This window comes from Amborella trichopoda, chromosome 8 (assembly GCF_054954075.1).
Source record: "Amborella trichopoda isolate Santa Cruz 75 chromosome 8, AtrichopodaSantaCruz75HAP2 v2.0, whole genome shotgun sequence".
Lineage (NCBI taxonomy): Eukaryota > Viridiplantae > Streptophyta > Magnoliopsida > Amborellales > Amborellaceae > Amborella > Amborella trichopoda.
The window spans coordinates 36,302,771-36,325,457 of NC_142343.1; the positions used below are offsets into that span (position 1 = coordinate 36,302,771).

General features: G+C 35.3%; 2 protein-coding genes across 3 annotated transcripts in view; both read right to left on the reverse strand.

The window, feature by feature from the left end:
* Nucleotides 1-3,367: 3,367 nt before the first annotated feature.
* Nucleotides 3,368-11,059, reverse strand: LOC18437135 (gamma-interferon-responsive lysosomal thiol protein). The gene is made up of 5 exons (XM_006847354.4): nt 10,668-11,059; nt 8,942-9,007; nt 6,568-6,708; nt 4,250-4,342; nt 3,368-3,829 (listed from the first exon to the last, which is right to left on the reverse strand). Exons 1-5 carry the CDS (start codon nt 10,911-10,913, stop codon nt 3,650-3,652), a joined length of 726 nt encoding a protein of 241 aa, XP_006847417.3. The 5' UTR covers nt 10,914-11,059; the 3' UTR covers nt 3,368-3,649.
* Nucleotides 11,060-20,597: 9,538 nt separating this feature from the next.
* LOC18437133 (gamma-interferon-responsive lysosomal thiol protein) overlaps nt 20,598-22,687 on the reverse strand; it is a 28,599-nt gene continuing 26,509 nt past the window's right edge. For both annotated transcript variants that reach the window (XR_016060632.1, XM_006847352.4), the window contains exons 4-5: nt 21,719-21,811; nt 20,598-21,037 (exon numbers count right to left, since the gene is read on the reverse strand). Coding sequence is in view for 1 of the 2 variants with exons in the window: in XM_006847352.4 (XP_006847415.1) it covers nt 20,837-21,037; nt 21,719-21,811 (294 nt within the window). In the remaining variant the exon portion in view is untranslated. The remainder of the gene's footprint in view (nt 21,038-21,718; nt 21,812-22,687) is intronic.

The following is a 22,687-nucleotide window of genomic DNA, read 5'->3' on the forward strand; positions in this document are numbered from 1 at the left end:
TCAAGATTTTCATATGTTTATATATCTACTTGATTTTAACCATCTTTTTAGTTTAAAATTTTCTAATTAGATATGAAAATAGATTTGAAGATAATCTTAAGAATGTTTTACAACAAAATTACATGTTATGATAAATTTTGGAGGTGTGCCTTAATTGGATTGTTTAAGGTTGCAACCTTATAGAAACCACACCCACTAATACTTAGATAAGTTTATTAAAAAGGTGCAATTTTACCTTCAAATAGTGGAGAGAAATATGGTTTCAATATTGAAAAGTTTTATAATAGCTTTAAATTATTATTTTATTTTTAATTATAAAATTTAAAGCTTCAAAAGTAGTGTATGAAAACTTTAAAATCTTGAAAATTGGTGGTCCAAAATACATTACAACATGCGCTATTTTCAAAACTTGAAATCTATTTCTTTCTTATGTCCATACATCTAGATATCGAGATGATCAATTTGATGATATTTGGGCATCAAAACAACCTCTTCTAGTAAAAGTTTTGTGGTAGGCTCTAATTTGACCGTTTAGAGCCAAGGATCTGTATAAATTTTTCCCTTATTAAAATACATATAAGAGATATAAGGGCTGATGTATTCAATAAAAAAAAAAAATTATATAACAACGAGGCCTTAAAAAATCATATTAAGGCACAGTACAAAATTTGTAGCTTGTGTTTTACTTTAAAGTTCCATTGTAATCGCTTTTATTAATGATATTTATTACTCTGGTCAAAAAATAACGCACACTGTAAAAAATTCACTAGGACATGTTGTTTCGATGCTCAAACCTCAATTTACATGGATATGAGAAAAAATGGATTTCAAGCTTCGGAGATAGTGCATTTTGTAATGCATTTTCGGATAGTCAATTTTCAAGACTTTTAAGTGTTCATGGATCTGTTCGATCTACACTATTTTTTAAGCTTTAAATTTTATAATTAGATAGGAAAATAAATTTTCAAGCCATCATAAAGATTTATCGTAGTGAAACAACGTCTTTCACACTGTTTGAAGGCATGCCCTATTTTAATTGTTTAAAGACTCAGCTTTATACAAACCACATGCTTTAATAAATATAGGGAGTTTATTAATATACTTATAGTTTTGAACTATTTAACAATTTATCTATTTTGGAATTGTTACAATTGATCCTCTTGTGTTTTTTATGGGTATTTTGAAATAAAACCAAAAGATATAAGTAAAGTGTTAAATAGCCAATCTCCCATAGGGAATTTCAAAAAATTTCCAATATTTTATCTATATTTTTTTATAATTTTAAACAGCCATAAAAACACACATGGTCTTCTATAAAAATAGCTACAATAGATGAAATATTGAATATTTCATCTTGATATCATCATCATTTGAGCTACATCTTAACTATTTCGGATTAGATATTAGTATTTGAAATATTTTTCTAAATATTTTATAAATATAGAGTTCATCATATAAATATGAAATCGACCCGATTCCCACCATGACCCAAACCGATAACGTCCACCTGGAACGCAGAGCTAGAACCCATTCAGAATATATTCAAGTTTGATTGAGATAGACTTGACTTGTTGAATCATGCATCCGGGTCCACACCTGGCTCGGGTCGGCAGGATGACACGACCAGAATGCCACCCCTCAAATCATAGCATTAATTTTTTGCTTAAAAAAATATATCATAACATAGATTTAATTAATAAGAGAAATAGCTATTTTAGAGTTTTTACCTAAAATTCTAAGATCTACTTGAGAATTATTAGATGACCATTTTTAAAAAAAAGAAATAGATTTAAATTTTGCGTTTTTAAACACCTAAAAATCTCGATTTATAGAAAAATGGAGTAACAGAGTGCGGCTTTTTCAGGCATATAGTGCCTTCAAACGGTGTTTTAGTTCGTAACTTTGATGCATCCCCCGGATTTTGCCGCATAAAAATTACTCTAAAATGATATTTCAGCCGACATGAAATTTTCTGACAATTTTTAAGCAAAGAAAATTTTGTGAAATTCTCATTGAATATAGTATAACGTTACAAACCGCCACCGCTTTTGCCCTTTTTATCTTAAAAGGAACGCTCTATCTCTCTCTCTCATCAATGTATAAGCTTTCTCTCTCTACGTACCATGCCCCTTTGTACTATAAAAATGTTCTTTAAGTCCAAAAAATTTTCCCTTCCATGCCCTTTTGTATTTTGCATTTGACTTCATGGAACCTTTTAATTTGGTTCGCGTATGATAACCTTAGGCATGATTATACACGAAAGATCTTTTGTTAATTTCATAAGCAGGGTTTTTTTGATACTAAACTCTTAACAAGATTATGAAATTTAGAAAGGAGAATGCTATCGTAAAATTTTACCAAAACTTTTCATGAATCGAGAACACCATGAATTTCAAATGTTATGAAAACAAACGATGTTATATGTCTCAACTCGATTAGGACTGAGCTAGACCCAGCCTGCAGGTCCAATGCATAGGCCCAAAAGGGTGAACCTGCTAAAACCTACCTCAATTACCACCCGTAATTCACAAACATCTCTCTCTCTCTAGGAATACTTCAAAGTTCAAACCGAGTGTGCATGAATTGTTAGGACTGACCGTTCAAAAGTTCAAGTCTTGTTCAATCTTGGGAGGTAAAATGTTGACCAAATTTCAGATATGGAGGGGGAATAAATGTTAAACCCTAAGGTTTCTTTCTCACTCCTATGTATTTGACGTCTCTAAAATGTTTCCTATATCTGGCTCTTTTTTGCTGCTCCTTGAATCTCTAATTTCAACACTCTTTGGATTTATTTTTTCTTGATTTTCTAAGAGCTCTTATGCATACGAAAAGCCATATTTATAATTTCATAAATCAAGCTAGAAGAATGGCAACATTTATTTTCTATTTCAACAATACGAATGTCTCAAACCTTCACCGTGTCTCAAAGTCCAGTAGGCCTGTTGGCGATGTCTTTGCCATTCCTATCCAAAACAAAAATAAGATTTAATTGATTTCAGTGTATTGAATAGGTCAATTTTGACGGGTCAGATTGCTTAAATAAAACTGAACAAACTTTTTTTATATACTTCATATTTTTAAATTATTATTATTATTATTTTTCGTTCTTTTTAAATCCAATCCACTTGTGGGCCAGTTCGATTGTGATAACACTTTTCTCTATTAATAATCTTCACACTCAAGCTAGCACCAATAGAAAACAACACTCATCAAACTACCCATACTTGATGTTTCATTTATTAAGCTCTTCAAACTACCAACAACTTCCAATACCACTTGTCTCATGGTGGAAAAGCATGCCGGATAGTTTCCTTTTCCATAAGAAATATATTGGAATTTTAACAGCCAAGGTTTCTCTCCAGAATTGTTTTGGGTAAATATATCTCTAGAATTTTTACTTCATTCTTCACGTAAGTACGTGTTTTGCAGGATTATGTCCTACACGAGACTGCATGGTTTGTCCATACGATTCACGCGTATTTCAGTAATAATTTTTAATTACATAAAATATGAACCATCTGATGACACAATAAAGCACACCTGCTATGGACAAGGACAAACCCGAACGATATAACATCCCCAAATGAATATATTCCTTTGAGAGAGAGACCAATGAAGTGTAAAGACAGAGAAAGTAAAGATCTTTCCCTCACTTATCAAGTTTCCAATGGCCCTCCAGTTCAGAAGGAAAGGCTATTGCCGCCTCCTCTCCGGCATAGGTCACTTGCTTCTGATGGTTCACAGTGGTCACGAGTGCAGCTGATCTACAAGCCGGAGGCAAACTTCCTTTGTAGGCTTTACACACATAATTTGCTACATTTTGATAGTCCTGAGAGAGAATCACATTAGCCTCTAAAGAATAAAATCTAAGGGTTATTATACAAAGAAAAGGAATACAATCCAATAAAAAGCTACCAAACATGAACTGTTTTTAAGGAGAATGTAAAAGTACAGCCATATAGACTCTTAGTATCAGAGATTTGATTTCTGAGTAAGCTGCGTAGTTTTAGAGCATATGTCGTTTCATTTGACGGTGATGAAGCCAATTGACTATGTGTTTCATAGGCCCAGTAGATTATAGCATACTGACTAATTTAACTATTGATGTATTAAATACAAACAGGATACAGCTACCAACTTTTTGGCCACTTCTCAGATGATTTAGTAAAGAAAAAAAAAAAAAATATCTTCATAAGAGAACTGGTTGGGATTCTCAATTTGAATTTTATATATAAGGAAAAGGAACAACCTCGTAAAGTGGTTGTCCATCAACGACCACCCAAGGAACATACTTATGAGGAGGCTGTAGAGCATTAGTTTCTGCCGCATATTGAAGTTCAAGCTGCAACAGGATTGAAAATCAGTACCGAATCGCATTGAAAAATAAAAGAGTGAAGATAATTTATTTCGTAATGGACCTATACAAAAAACTCAATCATAAGGAACAAAAAAAAAAAAAAAGCTCAATCATAAGAAACAAAAGCATTTGGCAAGGAATGGTAGCAAATATTTTTATGCAAAGGTCAACACTAAGCAGTTATATCATTATACACTTTGGAGTTGCAGGATCACTGACTAAACTTGCAAGTTAACATCTCAAGACAATTCGTTACTTTTTCTTTTAATATATGTAAATATAATTGCATGAGAAATTAAAAGATCGTAAAGAACAAAGTGTACACCAATTCAATCCAATACAAAATAGGACGGGCATAAGATCCCCACAGTCCGACATCCTCTAGATAAACAAGTTCCACTTGGATAATTTGTTTCTCACCACCTAAATGACAACTGTGTAGTTCTTTTGGTTTGTCATGATAGTATAATCAAAATCTACTTCCTACACCACACATAGGCATCTTAGTGGAGGAATTTCTGGAAACTTGATCTTAACCATACCTCAGATTCGTTTCTTAGTATAGAGAATAAGGCCATCAATATATGCAATCTGCCAGGTCAAGCTCCACTGTCTACCGATTTATGAGAACAGTAATAGTGCTCACTTATTGACTTAGCGATTTGTGTTTGGCCTGAGGGTTTTGTATGATTATAGTTTAGACTAGTGAATAGAAAAATTCATTTTGGGTCAATTTGACACGTCCAACTCAACAGGAATTTGTACAAATATGAGTCATACGATAAAAAACTAGGTTTTGGGCCGTGTTTTTCAGTTTTTAAAATAATTATATCAGAATAAGAATCAATTCCCCTACATAGATTTGGTAACATGCTCGAATCCTGCTGATAACACAATGTCTTTTTGCAATGACTTACCCAACTTTTTCCAAGTTGTCTATTTGATTCAGAGAGTTGACTTACTTTTTGCATTATCCAAATTCAGGACCAAGTTCAAGTTTCTCATTTAGAACATTCATTTTCTCGTTTGGAACATTCATTACAAGATGACTGCATATAGACCACCACTTTGGCCATTTGCTGTCTCATAATGACTGCTTTTTTACCAAATGGACAGAGGAAGAACATTCCTTCATGATGAGTTCCCTAATGAAATAGAAGAAACTTCCTTCATGATGAGTTCCCTATTGAAACATATATGACTCCTCATTCTGCAAACATCCCACTAGACCTTAATTCGGGCTCTCCAAAAGACCCTTATGGACCTAAGTAAGGATTATATGTTTGGTTTGATACATTTCAAGATGTAAACTTTTATAAAGCACTCAAACCACTCCATGCCTACTCGCATAGGGTATTGTTGGATTATCTGTAGATATAGAAGGTCTCCTTAACATCTGGGTGATACTGTGGAGAAATCTCATAGGATGCACTGGTTACAACAGCAATTTCAGATGAAGGATTTTGAAAGCTTGCCACACTTGATACACATCGAGGTCACATGCTCCCTCTGTGCACATATTCTATTCCATCGTTACTAAAGATAGGACCTCATCTTTTCGGCCATTATGATATTTGACAATGCCCTTGAATTGGATATGAAATACTTGTCATACAGATCTGCTTTAGTCTCCCACTCCTCTCAACAATTTACATGTGATAAATAAAAATTTCAAAAATGATTGTGGAGAGTAGAGATCCTCCTCCGCGTGACGCCTTTGCATGACCCTCACGCTCAAGCTAATATTGGAATTGCATATCTAATTAATCTTCACCATGTCTCCACCAAACTGATGCGTAGATTAATCCACATGCCTCATCTTGTTTCAAGGTATTTTCAAAGGAGAAATATTGATGGATAAACATTCTTGCAGTAGATTTGCATTTGCCTTACAATTATGCAATAATGCCCTTTGCCTGTGGTATCCCACTGTCCACCAGTTCATTGGAGGTATATGACAAGTCCAAGAAAATTCTATTTCACAAAGACCTCAAAACTTCCCATCTTAAAGACATGAAGGCTGGTGCATCAAATACAACAATTAAAAAAGGTGCTACAATGACAGCATTATAACACAATTACTCATATATATCATAAAAATGTTGCCATCAACCATTTCAAGTCCTTTTGTATGCCAATATTGAAACTCTAATTTCATACCACGCTTCCAGATTTTTTCATACATAAAAAAACTCGATGAAGTGATATACCTTTTTCCCATATCCCGTATTATAGCATTCTGCAACACGTTGAAAGCCCGAGGCAGCTTTCGTGAAACACGATTCCCAATCTGAATATTTGTGGTCCACAACAAGGCTTTCAATGCAATAAATAAAAGAAAAGTGATCACCCTGCATTTACATGGAAAATAAGTACGAGGTACAACATGTTTGATGATAATAGCTAGACAAGCACCCTATTTACCAAGAAATGAAACTTGTTTTTCTTGCTACCAGATAGGATGAAAATTTTCAAGTGAAACACAAAGAAATATATCACAGCTCCTGTAAATTCTACTTAAAGGCTAGAATAATACCATTTAAATTTCATAGTTTCCCAAACGAAGAAAAATTGGTTACAAATGACACAGACTGCACATGGATCAAAAAAAAAAAAAACTTGACAAAGTCTACATCCTAACCTATCATATCATATATTATACTCATAGACCCCAGTCCTGCACAGGCTCAAGCACTCCAAGGATGCTCTCACCAAGCCACCACAACGCAAACTTTCCTTTGGGAGTCACTTTGCTCCTTTTTATCTAGCGTCACACTTCTTTCACCTGATCCAAAAGTCCTCCTTATTATATCAAGCTCCATAAATTTCACCAGCCTACCACCTACTTCACTCATTGAAGAAATAAAAATCCCAATACATGCAACTTCTCAACTCTCTAGAACTCTTACATGTTCTTAAGCTCCTCAGATATATCAAATACATCCAAAAACCCCCCAATGCCAAATCACACTTACTCCCAACTTATTCCATTACTACCATCGCAAGATAGATATTTGAACCACCATCTTTAAGCCGAGCTAATCCGGTAATACTAGTTTCCAGGTTTGATTCATACACAAACAGAAGCAACCAAACAGACAGAAACTTATGCAAGTTTTAACGGCTCCCCATGCTTCATTTCAATCAAACATTTCTTCTATGCCAAAGGCTTGAATCTGCGCATTATCAGCAAACAGCAATTCTCTTCCAGATATGACAAACAGGACCCCAACCAAAAGAGAGAATGTAATTGTAGTGTTTTTACCAAATACAGCATGCAGTAACACCATTGCATCCTGTGTGCAAGTTTTTATGGCTACCCATGCTTCATTTCAATCAAACATTTCTTCTGTGCCAAAGGCCTGAATCTCTGCACTATCAGCAAACAGCAATTCTCTTCCAGATATGACAAACTGGACCCCACCCGAAAGAGAGAATGTAATTGTAGTGTTTTTACCAAATACAGCATGCAGTAACACCATTACATCCTGTGTGCAAGTTTTAACGGCTCCCCATGCTTCACTTCAATCAAACATTTCTTCTGTGTCAAAGGCCTGAATCTATGCATTATCAGCAAACAGCAATTCTCTTCCCGAATTCTGAACTGGACCCCACCCAAAAGAGAGAATGTACTTGTAGTTTTTTTACCAAATACAGCATGCAGTAACACAGTTGCATACTGTGTTGAAATTGATTTTTTTTTTCTCTGCAGTGAACATTTGCCAGATTTTCTCTCTATAAGTAGCCTATTATGCTTGGACTTTTATCTACTAAGTATTTTGTTCCTAGTCCTGGAGGCATCCCCTCATAAACATGTACATTTCTATTTTACTTATTCCAAATCCACATTTGCTTTCCTGGCAAAGAACGACACAATGTATCTAAGACTAATAATCCATAACTAATCCTAGCATATTTAATTAATTATCTAATAGTATAAGAATGTTGCCTTTTTTCCATGTACACAGTATTTTTAATTAACTATCTAATAGTATAAGAATGTTGCTTTTATTCCATGTATACATATATTTTTGGCTTCCTTCGAACTTGTCAACTCATAATTTTGATATTATTTTACTGGAAGACTATTCTATGTATATTATTAAAATCCATATTAGAGAACATTAAATGGACTTTTCCCTGATTCTGTTTGTAGTTTTTCTTTTTGTCACTCAACAGCCAACTGCTGCCATGCCTTCTACATCTCTGCTGCAAGATTTTACCAAATCAATTAAAGAAAGAGAAGAGATAGATCTAACTCGCACAGGAAGCATCCAGAAATCACACAAGTCATATAAAGCCAACCATGCTCCTAAAGAAATAAATACATATGGAGTTGCAGATTTTGTTACAAAAATTAATATTAGCATACAAAAAATATAGTAAATATTGAATAACAAAATTTCATAATATTCAACAATAAGAACCAAGACTCTTCATGCTGGTGAAATTAAACAGATGTTATGAAGAGTATATATGCATGGCACAATACGCATATCCATAAAAAACCAAGGTACATGTACACGAGCATTGAGACAGACTTTGGTGAGTGCCAATTTACTTCCAAAATCGGGGAATTCTTACCACGTTAGGCCAGACATCTATAACACATGCTTCCACAGTGTTCAGGAAGCACTCATAGGAGCCATGCTGCAAAAAGGAACAGAATGTAACCATTAATTAATGATCCTCGGAAAGAACAAGTTTGTCTACGACCATTTGACAACTCATTTCCAAGCATTAGAAAAGACAAAGATACAAAGCAACATGGGAAAGAAAATGGAAATGAGAACCATACAAAAACTACATTTTAGCAAAGCATGACCTTCAACCAATAAAATAAGCAAATGACAGATTATATATCATAAAATATGCACATGTAGCCCCCATGTGGCTATGACAATAAAAAGACCCAGTCCATTAAAAAGCTTTCCATAAGTTCTCTAAAATAAGAATAATAATTGAGAGTTAGAACTGGCCATCTGAACCTCAGTCTACCCATCTGATAAGCCAGAGTTATAACCAGAAAGGATCCCAACCTCAATAGAGTTAAGAAACAACAGTGGGTCCAATTTGTCCTAACAAATCATACAAAACAGACTACCAAATGAAGCTCCCTATTGTATCTCCATCTACCATATGAATTTGAACCAGCCTAAACTACCACAAAATAATGGAAGATCAATGCATATAACTTCCAATAAATACATTTCTTCTATAACACACCCCTAACAAATTGTCTAGAGAGGCAGCATGTAGAGAGAGGCTCTCCTGTTGGAGGAGAATCTCCCACACCCTTTGACAGTTGATTTAATTTATCATCTTATTGCTATGATATTCATACGACTTTATCCCTACCTCAGCCTTTGATTTTTAATTTTTAATGACACTTCATTTTAAAAAAAGAAAATAATTCATTTTTAAAAAACAGAAAAGAAAATAAAATAGGACCTGTAAGAGAATTCAAAGTGAAGTTTCAATGGAAAAACAATCTTTTTTTGAACTTGGTTCAGCCGATAAATCCCTGTCCAACAGTTGATTAGATCAACTAACATCGCTAAAATGTCAGAACACATGTATTGGCAATGACCTCTCATTTTTTTAATTAGCTAATCTATGTTTTAATGCATGCATTTCTGCATCTTAACATGGCTCATTTTATACAAAAAGTTGTAAATTTTTCAATGAGAACATTTCCACTTCTTAAGTTTTAGCATGAACCAACTTTATACCGAGTCTTATATTCTCCATGGAATATTACGTAGAACACTGAATTTCTGTTGGCAACCCATCAGGGAAAATTAAGGGGGGTTTTATTTAGATGAGAGAGAGAGAGAGAGTAGCCAAGTATGCAAATCACAATTAGGCCAGCATTATGGAAATAGAAGAAATTTGAATCCAAGTCATATGAAGTTAAGAGAGAGAGAGAGAATAGACCAGGTATGCAAATGAAATTGGGCCAGCATTATGAAGAAAAGAATTTCAAATCCAAATGATACGAAGTTAAAGAGAGAAGGGTAGAGAAAGAGAGCGAAAGTGAAGCACAATAGACATATAATACTCACACATTAATGAAATTTGGTACCAACAGAGAGAGAGAGGCAATTCACATCATAACCAAACTACAGTAAGAGAGAGACAGAGGCAATTCACATCATAACCAAATTACAGAGGAGAAGGAGAGAGAGAGGCAATTCACATCATAACCAAATTACTATGAGAGAGAGGCACAATTCACATCATAAGCAGATTACAGTAAAAGAGATCAACAGAGGAATAAAAACTTAGAGAGAAAGAGAAGAGATGAAACCTGGCAGCTAATTGTGTTGTTGGACCCAATCCACGCATTTCCATAAGGGATGAGACGAAGGTCAACAATGTCAATAAGGCCATTAGAGAACATCTTGCCCAAATAATTAACAACGAACCTGGAGCAGTAAGGGCAAAGGGTCTCATAATACAGATTCAGAGAAACTTTTTCAGCACCCACTGAAGAATTCGGGCTCAAAGAAAATGCCAAGACCACCAGCAAAAGGAGGAATTTTGTAACCGCCATGAAAGACTACAGAGCAGCTCAGAATTCTCCGAGCAAGTGATTTAACCCTAGTTTTTTTTAGAGAAGGAGGGGAAGCCCCTGCCCTTTTTATAGTGAATGTGGCCACTTTTTGCAGGCTTTGTGAAAGCGAGGACTGGAGCTTAGAGAGAGAAAGTAGCAGTCGAGTTTAGAGAGAGAGAGAGATCGGCTTCATGAACACAATGAGGCGTCAGCAGCCGCTGTCAAGTGTGGCTATATCTATCGCGCGTTTTTTTGGAGACGTGTCTCAACAGACGAGAGTGTTTCAATAGGGGGTGGACTGTGCACCAACCTGAATACTATCTCGACCCGGTTTCTATGCATTGAGCCCCGCGTATGTAGAAATGCGTCCCTCTCAATAGATCTATTTTTCAGATGGATTTAAAGGCTTAATTTTTACGGAAATCATGAATATGAAAAAATAAATAAGTTTTAAAATAAAAAATAATAATTTTAATAAGAAAACAATTGGACCGTTAGTTTCTATTGTTTTTATGTAGAATACCTACTTGCATCCATCTTTAAGATGGATGTTTTACACTTTCTGGACCGCATATGTAGAAATATGATCTAGCCTGTATGAAACAATTTTCCATACTATAATTCAAATTTTCATGGACAAGGTTTATGTGGATCAAGCCGACACACTTATTCAATTGAGTGCTCTCTCTAAAATCCATTTTAGAGAGATTTTTTTATTCAAAATTTTGAGGAATGTATAATCCCAACAATTATAAGTGGTAACTTAAAAAAAAAAAAAAAACTTAAAATAATAATTTTTGACATAATTTTAACATTGTTGATTTAAAAAAAAAAAAATGGAGCTATCATTTCCAACATTTATCTCCATGATGGATGGTAGATGCGCTAAGGGATACTACTGTAGAAGTTGTCCCCTTACGCATGGCATACTTTTCCAATGTTTATTCCATGAAACGGGAAAAATTTTATAATGTTGCAACTTTATACTATAGAAAAAAGGCATATCTCTAAAATCCATCATAAAAAGTTGTTCTGATGTTGAAAAACCCCTCTAACTTATCATCTTTGTTAAGATATAAAAATAAAAAAGATTTTAAAGTCTAAAAAAATGGTACATCTTGTAATACATTACCTATCCCATCCATTCAAGATTTTCGATTGTTTGTAGAAACTCTTAATATATGTCATTTTTTTAAGTTTTAAATTTCATAATTAAATATGGAGTAGATTTTTAAGATTGTTGAAATTTTTGACAACACAATTAGATGCGCGCTTTAATTGAATTGTTTAAGTTTGACACCTTATAAAAACCACACCCTTGCACAAAAGATGATGTTTTTACAGGGTACCATGGTGCCACCTTATCTTATTATAAGTAAGGCAAACATCTAAATTTTGGCAAAAGATGTAGTTATGGTGTCGGAAACTTGCGATGACTTGAAAATTCATGTACAACAATAATTATAAAATTTAAAACTTCAAAAATGATGGAGATTGAGCAAATCCATAGAAACCGCAAAATCTTGAAACAAAGGTCCAAATAATATATTACAAGATGATCAATTTTTAGGACTTTAAATTTTTGTTTATACTATATATCTCGAGGTCGAGATTTTTCAGATGCCCCTTACTTCTACAATAACAATATAGTGGTCGTTGTGTATCCAAGAATTTGAGGGCCTAAAAATACTCCTGGATTGGGTTTTACCCAAGGGAGCTGGCCGGGAAAATGCTCAAGCAGGGGCTTAGAATCATTACACAAATTTATTTTCCCTTGAATTGGTGTTCAGAGAGGGAGGAAAATTTTTTATTTTCAAAAATATTTTAGTTGAAAAAGGATATTTAATCCAATATGGGGAGATTTTGTTTTCTATTTCTTAACATAATTTGAAAAATGAAGTTTTGATTAAGTTGACAAAAATATAAAATCAAAGAAACTTAACTTTACAGAAGCTTATCCTTTAAAACTGCAGGATAAAGTCGATCCTACCTTTTCATTGTGGGTTACAACCCACCTTATGAGCAAAATTCATGTATTTTTGGGTTGTGTCTTTTAATGGTGCAAATGTGGCCTCCAATCGAAGAATATTAAATTTATTGTTTCTACCTGTTTACCAACTCTTTCTCCACTACTTGTTAAAGAAATTGTCATGGTTAAGGAAATATATAAGAGAAATGAAATTTCCTCTATATAGAATTCTCTACAAATTTTGAGCTAGTTTTTTTTTAAAAAAAATATTCAGGTAGTTTTTCTTTTAAAAATTTTAAGATACTTTCTATCTCTAAAACTTAAAATTTCAAATAGTTTCTTTCTCTAATTCGTGGAGGTATTTTCAAAGAAATAATTGTATTTGATAAAATGGGCCCCTCCAGTGTGTGAAAATAAACCTGCGGAAATATTTCCCCACCTCAAGAGATATGGTTTTTCACATGAATTCATCCAATTTGTGGTAAAGTTTTTTACCATAGGAAAAAAATTTATATAAATTTTTCGGATGTCAAACGTAACATACTTTTCATATTTTCACAAGAAAATATTTTGTATGATAATATTTCAACATCTACCCAACACGTTCTGAGTTAAAACTGCATGATAAAGTCCATCCTAACTTTTTATACCCGCAAAATTCATGCATTCTCGGGAAGCATCTTTTAATGGTGCAAAAGTGGCCTCAAATCCTAACTCAATTACTGCCCGTAGTTCAGTTGGATTTTGAAATGGAATATTTTTGAGCTGTGATTTCAAAATTATTTTTAAACTGATCATAGGACATAATGAGTTTAGAGAACCAGAAATCCCCCCGTAGTGTCTAACCAGCAAGACCAAATGAACAATTTGTACCAGCAGGAGGATACGATCTTGTTGACCGCGGTTTACGGTACTCCAGGGTCAGAATGGGTCCGATCGGGTCTGGATCCACTGGGATCTAGATTTGGATCCAAAATGTATACATGAGATCCAAAATATTCAGATCCAAATTTGGATACAAAAAGTATGCATGGGATTCGAATCCGGATCCGGACCCTATCGGATCAAAAGACATAATTTTATATCTATAAAATAATATATAGCAAAAACATACTATATAACATATATGTATATATATAATGGAAAGTATACAATAAGACTTTTTACTTTTGGTACACGGATGTCACAATTAATTATAACCATCTGATGTGAAATTTAATAGTTTAGGTGTGTCATAAAGTTCGAGAAAATATCTTTTGAACTTTGAACTTGGCCAATAAAATAAATGCATCCACCCAATTTCACATCCAATCATCGAGATTAATTGTGACCACCTTGTACCAAATGTAACTATATATAATAATTTATGATATTTTAATAACTACATCGGACCAAAACAGATCCACTTGTACCCAGACCCATATACGATCCGACTTACTATTGTAGACACCCTATTTAAAATTTGGTAATTTTATGGTTTTTTTAACCTTTAAAACCACATTATCCTAGTAGATCCAATTTAATTACTCCAAAACTACCCAAATCCTATCCCAATTTGAAGTAGGGCCCAAGATCTTTCCACCGGTTCAAAAATCACCTGAATCGGACCTATGGATAAAAATATATAATTAATAACAATTTAGTCCCTATGAGACCCAACTGTCGGACCGTGGGCTAGGCTGTAACGGGCTCGACAAGCCCAGACGCGGGGTGATGATGCAGTAAACACGTTTTTTTTAATTGGATAAAAGATAAATTCAAAATTCTGAAAAAACTTTAAATGTTTTTTAAAAAAATCACCAATTGAATTTTATAAATACCCCCTCTCCCTAACCCAAGACGAGAGAGAAAAAGAGACCAAAAAAACTTAGAAATTCCCGAAATTAGAAAAATTATCCAAAAATACCAAAAATAGGAAAAACTCTTAGAAAATTCCTAAAATTTTAAAAAAAAACCTCAAAAAATCCCAAAAAAAAATAGATAAAATCTCAAAATTCATATTCAACCTTTGGAGATCACAAAACCCTTAGAAAACTAAGGAAATTCTCCTTCAGACATCGAGAAAGACCGATAGCTTTAGAAAAATCTCTAGATTGAAAACCCTAAAGAAGATAGAAACCCTAGCCTCTTGAAATCTTAACCCCAAAACTGATAAAACCTATACTTATGACACAAAAACCCTAGGTCAAAACTAAAATTAGGGAACAACAACCTTAGATCTAACCTGTTACACTAGAGATCTGTTGGTCAACATCCGAATCAGATAGGCAAAGATGATCAATTTTGATAGCCCTCGAAGGCTCAGGACATGTCGGTGTTGGAAATTGATTTTAAGGTCATCATGAAGATTTATGTTGCCGAAATTGCTTTTCGGATGAGGATTTAAGGTGAGGCTTTATTTTGTTTATATAAAGCCTAGGCCATGTAGAAACCTTATTCTACAATATATTGCACTGGAGTACGATATAGTTTGCTTGAGAATATTTCACAAACAGCCCTCTCGCCCTCTCTCTCTGGAGTACGATATAGCTTGCTTGAGAATATTTCACAAACAACCCTCTCTCCCTCTCTCTGGATTACGATATAGTTTGCCTGAGAATATTTCCCAAACAGCCCTCTCTCCCTCTCTCTCTCTCATAATATCTCTGGAGTACGATATAGTTTGCCTAAGAATATTTCATAAACAACCCTCTCTCCCTCTTTCTCTCTCATAATATCTCTGGAGTACGATATAGTTTGCCTGAGAATATTTAACAAACAGCCCTCTCTCCCTCTCTCTCTCTAGAGTAAACAACCCTCTCTCCCTCTCCCTCTCTCATAATACTTAAAACCAGTGGTTTAAAAATTGGCGCGTCGACCCGGAATCGCCCTGGTCGACATGGGAATCGGCTTGCTTAAGCCAGTTCCTGCACAATATTGGAAACCCGGCTCCCGGGTGGACACAGGAATCTTTCGGGTAGACACGGGAATCGGCTTGCCCGTGCTGGTTCTTGCACAATATCGAAAATCGAGCGAGTTTAGAAAAGAATCATCTATTCTTGTAGGAAACTGGGAGGGCCTCTTTCCCTCTCTCTCTCTCTCTCTCATAATATCTCTCGAGTACGATATAGTTTGCCTGAGAATATTTCACAAACAGCCCTCTCTCCCTCTCTCTCTCTCTCTCTCATAATACTTAAAACCAGTGGTTTAAAAATTGGCGCGTCGACCCGGAATCGCCCGGGTTGACATGGGAGTCGACTTGCCTGTGCCGGTTCCTGCACAATATTGGAAACCGAGCTCCTGGGTTGACACAGGAATCTTTCGGGTCAACACAGGAATCGGCTTGCCCGTGCTGGTTCCTGCACAATATCGGAAACATGACGAGTCTAGGGAAGAATCGCTTATTCTCGCTGGAAACCGGGAGGCCCTCTCTCCCTCTCTCTCTCTCATAATATCTCTGGAGTACGATATAGTTTGCCTGATAATATTTCACAAACAGCCTCTCTCCCGCTCTCTCTTTCATAATATCTCTGGAGTACGATATAGTTTGCCTAAGAATATTTCATAAACAGGCCTCTCTCCCTCTTTCTCTCTCATAATATCTCTGGAGTACGATACACTTTGCCTGAGAATATTTAACAAACAGCCCTCTCTCCCTCTCACTCTCTAGGGTAAACAACCCTCTCTCCTTCTCCCTCTCTCATAATACTTAAAACCAGTGGTTTAAAAATTGGCGCGTCGACCCGAAATCGCTCTGGTCGACACGGGAATCGGCTTGCTTAAGCTGGTTCCTGCACAATATTGGAAACCCGGCTCCCAGGTCGACACAGAAATCTTTCGGGTCGACACGGGAATCGGCTTGCCTGTGCTGGTTCCTGCACAATATCGAAAATCGAGCGAGTTTAGAAAAGAATCATCTATTCTTGTCGGAAACCGGGAGGCCCTCTTTCCCTCTCTCTCTCTCTCTCATAATATCTCTCGAGTACGATATAGTTTGCTTGAGAATATTTCACAAACAGCCCTCTCTCCCTCTCTCTCTCTCTCATAATACTTAAAACCAGTGGTTTAAAAATTGGCGCGTCGACCCGGAATCGCCCGGGTTGACATGGGAGTCGGCTTGCCACTGCCGGTTCCTGCACAATATTGGAAACCGGGCTCCTGGGTCGACACAGGAATCTTTCGGGTCAACACGGGAATCAGCTTGCCCGTGCTGGTTCTTGCACAATATCGGAAACATGACGAGTCTAGGGAAGAATCGCTTATTCTCGCCGGAAACCGGGAGGCCCTCTCTCCCTCTCTCTCTCTCATAATATCTCTAGAGTACGATATAGTTTGCCTGATAATATTTCACAAACAACCCTCTCTCCGTCTCTCTCTAGAGTAAACAACCTCTCTCCCTCTCTCTCTGGAGTAAACAGCCCTCTCTCCCTCTCTCTCATAATACTTAAACCAGTGGTTTAAAAATCGGCGTGTCGACCCGGAATCGCCCGGGTCGACATGGGAATCGGCTTGCCCGTGCCGGTTCCTGCACTATATCAGAAATCGGGCTCCCGGGATGACTCGAGAATCGGCTTGCCCGTGCCTGTTCCAGCACAATATCGAAAACCTGCTTCCTACACAATATCGAAAACCTGGCTCCCAGGTTGACACAGGCAAGCCGCTCATAATACTTAAAACCAGTGGTGCGTCGACCCGGAATCGCCCGGGTCGACATGGGAATCGGCTTGCCAATACCGGTTCCTGCACAATATCGAAAACCGGGCTCCCGGGTCGACACGGGAATCGGCTTGGCCGTGCTTGTTCCTGCACAATATCGAAAACCGGGTTCCTGCATAATATCAAAAAACGACCTCCCGGGTCGACACGAGAATCTTCTGGGTCGATACGAAAATTGGCTTGCCTGTGCCGTCTCTCTCTCATAATACTTAAAACCAGTGGTTTAAAAATCGAAGCGTCAACCCGGAATCGCCCGGGTCGACATGGGAATCGGCTTGCCCTTGCCGGTTCCTGCACAATATCGGAAACCGGGCTCTCGGGTCGACACGGGAATAGGTTTGCCTGTACTGGTTCCTGCACAATATCGAAAACTGGGTTCCTGCACAATATCGAAACTCGAGCTCCCGACCCGGGAATCTTTCGGGTCGACACGGGAATTGGCTTGCCCGTGTCGATTCCTACACAATATCAAAAACCGGGCGAGTCTAGAGAAGAATCGCCTAAACTAGGCTCTCGGGTCGATACGGGAATTTTTCGGGTTAACACGGGAATCGGCTTGCCCGTGCCGGTTCTCGCCGAAAATCGGAAGTCTATAGAGTGTGCCGGTTCTCGTCGGAAACCGGGAGTCTATAGAGTCTATAAAGGAATCGCCGATTCCGGCCGATTTGTGACGGCAAAATATTACCGATCTTCGAGATTTTCAATAGCAGACTCGTTATTGCCAACCACCTCACGGGAGCCGAAACACATTTGCATGTGACACATTGCCCCCGTACCTCCACATGCACAATACTAGTGTATTGTGTTCTTATTTATAGAGCATGTTAGTGCTATCGTCCTTCGATGTGGGACAAAATTAGAGTTGCATAAGTAATTGCATGTATATATTTATTACAACCTTGTAAACATAATGTGATGAATTAGTGAAAAGGTTTAGCTCTACAGATTTTGGCTAGCACTTCTCACCCTCTATTCCTCCCGTGCACAATTCCTGTTTGGGGCTTTACTTTTATTTTTTAAAAACGTAAAAGAAAAAAAATCTATGTTGTAAAAAAAATAAAAGGAAAAAAATACTCTTTGGGGCTTTATTTTTATTATTTTAAAAAGTAAAAGAAAAATATTTATGTTGTAAAATAAAAGGAAAAATTTAAAAAATAGAAAGAAAAAAATCTGTTGTAAAAAAAATAAAAGTAAAAAATAAAAAATAGAAGGTAATACAATAAGCATTTTTGGTAAAAAAAATACTATATCTTTTTATTTTTCTTGTCAAAAAAAATAATTAATATAACGTATTTCTTGTCAAAAATAAAATAAAAGATAATACAAAAAAAAAAATATAGTACAACATCTTCTTAATTTTTTTTTCAAAAAATAAAATACAAAGTAATACAACAAGGATCATATTTTTCTTAGCAAAAACAAAAAGATAATACAATAAATATTTATTGTAAAAATAAATAAAAGATATTTATAAATACAACAAGTATTTCTTAATAATATTATAGTTAATTAGGTTGTGATAATACAGTCTAGGGGACCGATCTATTTTTTAAACCACTGGTTTATTCCATTTGAAATATCTCTCTTTCTACTAACAATCTCTTTTACTAAATTTATTCTAGAAATCTAAAAATTTAAAATTTTGAAAAATTAAAGTGTTATTTCAAAAATTGGTAGACATTAAAATAGTTTCTATATTGATAACCAAATTTTTTATTTTATTTATTAATTTTGCATTATAAATCATGTAATGTACTATTTTCTTACCATTGTCAATAATACATTTTAAATTTGATGATAGTATAAAATATTTTGGATTTGTTATTATTTGTATTATGAAATGTAAACCAATAATTTTAATTTTAGTATATAATATTATAGTTAGTTAGGTTGTAATAATTTTGGATTATAGTTAGTTACGTTATAATAATTTGAGTTTTTTTAGCGGATTAGGGTTTTCGCTAATTCAATATTTTAGTGGCCATTTTTTTATCGATTTAGTCTACTCTTTATTGTAGTCTATGTATGATTATATACTTTGTCCATGATAATTCTATGGTTTTTTTTTTGTGTGATGTAAATTTAATGATTAACATAACTTTATACAAAGAAAGAACATTTCAATATTCACAAATTGATAAAAAAAATAAAAGTTAACAATGTAATACCTCATTGCTTATTGGATTATTAAAAAGCAGCATTTATAATGAATTTTAATAATTTTTTTAGATTTTTTTTAAAGCTTAATCCGATCGAGTCAGCCGATTACCAATTCGGATCGCCGATTCATCGATCCGAATGAGTTTTTAAAATGCCCAATCCGGATCACTGATCCCGCTTAAAAGTTAAAACCAAGTGAATCGTTAGGACTTTAGGAATCACCGTCTAAAAACCGAGGGAATCGTTAGGACTTTAGGAATCACCGTTTAAAAATTGAACACTCTTTGTTCAAAATCCTAGGAGGTAATATATCGAGTTATTGACCAATTTTCACACATGGAGGGGAAATAAGTGGCTGTTAGCTTTTTCGCATTCCCATATATTTCATGTCCATTTCTCATGTTTCCTCTTTGTGGCTCTTTCTAGCTGCTAATTGAATCTCTACTTTCAACACTCTTTGGATTTATTTTCTTTACTTTTTTTCTTCCACATGTGAGAAACTATCTTTATAATTTCAGAAATCAAACTCCAAGAATAGCAAAAATTATTTTCTATTTCAACAACACCAATGTCTCAAACCTTCACCAATCGGCGTGCATTTGTCAATCACGTCCAAATCAAAGAATACGTTTGACAATTTCGGCACAATAACTTGATTTTGACCGATTAAACTGCTAAACAATTATTGGAAAAAATTCTAATATATTTTATATTTCTAAATTATTATTACTATTTTTCTCTATTATTTTCAAATCAGTCCAACAGTTGGGGACTAGTCTGATCATGACAACACTTTGTTCTATTAATACTCTGTACACACTCAAGCTATCACCAATAGGAGTCAACACTCAACAACTATCTATACTTACATGGTTCATTTATTAAGCTCTTCAAAATACCACCTTCAATACCGCTTGTGGTCTCACAGATTTCAGTAATAACGTTTATTTACATAAAATATGGTCTCACGGATTTCAGTAATAACGTTTATTTACATAAAATATGAACCATCCGATGGCACAATAAAAGCAAACCTGCTATGGACAAGGACCTCAAATGAACATATCCTTCCAAGAGAGAGGAAGTGGAGATCTATCCCTCACGTAACAAATTTCCAATGCCCCTCTGGTTCAGTAGGAATGGCTATTGCCGCCTCCTCTCCAGCATCGGTCACATGCTTCTTCTGATGGTTCACAGTGCTCAGGAGTGAAGCTGAGGTCAGTACTGCAGCTGAATTACAAGCCGGAGGCAAACTTCCTTTGTAGGCTTTACACACATAAGCTCCTACATTTTCATAGTCCTGAGAGGGAATTATATTAGTCTCTAAAGAATAAAAACAAAGGGTTATCGTACAAGAAATGGAATGAAATCCAATAAATAGTCACCAAGAGCCAACTGTTTTTTAGGAGAATGTGAAAGTACAGTCATATAGACTCCTGACGTCAGGAATTTGATTTCGGAGTAAGCTGCGTAGTTTTACAACACAGGGTGACAAAGTTTAGGTACAATTTAACTTATACACTAAATAATGATCAACACACTGGTGCTACCAGTCAAGGTGGTAGCACCACCTGTGATTTAGTTACAGGTCTCGGTTTCCATTCATATCAATGCTAACTTCTTTCGAAAACCACTTATGGTTTCAAACATTGTTAACTACTAACAGTAAATGTTAAAAAAAAAAGAACACCTTCACCAGTCAAGCATAAGCCCAATTACTATAAATCCCACTCGCTCACTATCAGCATATATCATTTCATTTGACGTTGATGAAGCCAATTGACTATGTGTTTCATAGGCCCATTAGATTATCGTATACCAACCAATATGATACAAACATGATACAAACATGATACAGCTACCAACTTTTAGTGTCTTTTCAAATGATTATGTAGTAAAGAAAAAAAATAAATAAATAAACTTCATGAGATAACTGGTTGGGATTCTCAAATTGAATTTCAAAAAGAAGACAAGGAACAACCTTGTAAAGTGGTTGCCCATCAACGACCACCCAAGGAACATACGTATGAGGAGGTTGTAGAGCATTAGTTTCTGCTGCATATTGTAGTTCAAGCTGCAACAGGATTGAAAATCAGTTCTAAATCAGATTGAAAAAGATAAGAGAGAATATAATTTATTTAATAATGGACATATACAAAAAACTTCAATAATAAGGAACAAAGACATTTGGCCAGGAGTGCTATCAAATATTTTTATGCAAAGGAGCATTTAAATCATTATAGGTTTTGGACTTGCAGGATCACTGACTAAACGTGCAAGCTAACATTTTTTCTTTTATAGATGTAAATATCGTTGCATGAGAACTTAAAAGATCTTCTTAAAGAACAACCAATCCAAACAATAAAAGAGACATTAAAGTTAATGAAAATATCAACCATGTCAATGACATCCCTTTTTCACAATCAGCTGATCTCCAAATGACACCGTAAAGGCATAAGATCCCCATAGTCCCTCCAAATAATTTGTTTATCAGTACCTAAATAACAACTGTGTAGTTCTTTTGGTTCGTCATGATAGTCTAATGATGCAGGGAGAGAATAAAACTAGAAAATTAACAATAAAAGAAGGAAGGTTGAGAGAAAATACCCTCTGCAAGGGAATCCACCCCCAAAACAATCTCTTTCACGAGCCCAATTTTTATTCAATTCATTGACTGCTTTACAATGAAGGGAGGGAGGTCTCCCTTTAAATAGACTAAAAAAAATAAAAAAAAGAAGATAAGCAAAAAAACGCCTCTCTACACACATGCCCCTATTTTATCTCTCCTCCCTACTTTCTTTTCTCTCATAACTTCACGTGCCAAGGATTGGGTTCTAAAAATAAACACTATAGATTTAACCTTATCCTATTTATATCCCTCAAACTAACCCAATCAATACAGATAAACACAATATAAACTTATGCCCACTTAATTACCCATAATTATCCT

What these genes read in the sequence shown, in the direction of transcription:
- LOC18437135 (XM_006847354.4), bottom strand. Translation starts at nt 10,913, where the DNA reads ATGGCGGTTACAAAATTCCTCCTTTTGCTGGTGGTCTTGGCATTTTCT. An exon ending in ACAACACAATTAGCTGCCAG is followed by an intron (nt 9,008 to 10,667) that starts GTTTCATCTCTT and finishes TCCTTTTTGCAG; the next exon opens with CATGGCTCCTATGAGTGCTT. An exon ending in ATGGACAACCACTTTACGAG is followed by an intron (nt 3,830 to 4,249) that starts GTTGTTCCTTTT and finishes ATTCTCTCTCAG; the next exon opens with GACTATCAAAATGTAGCAAA.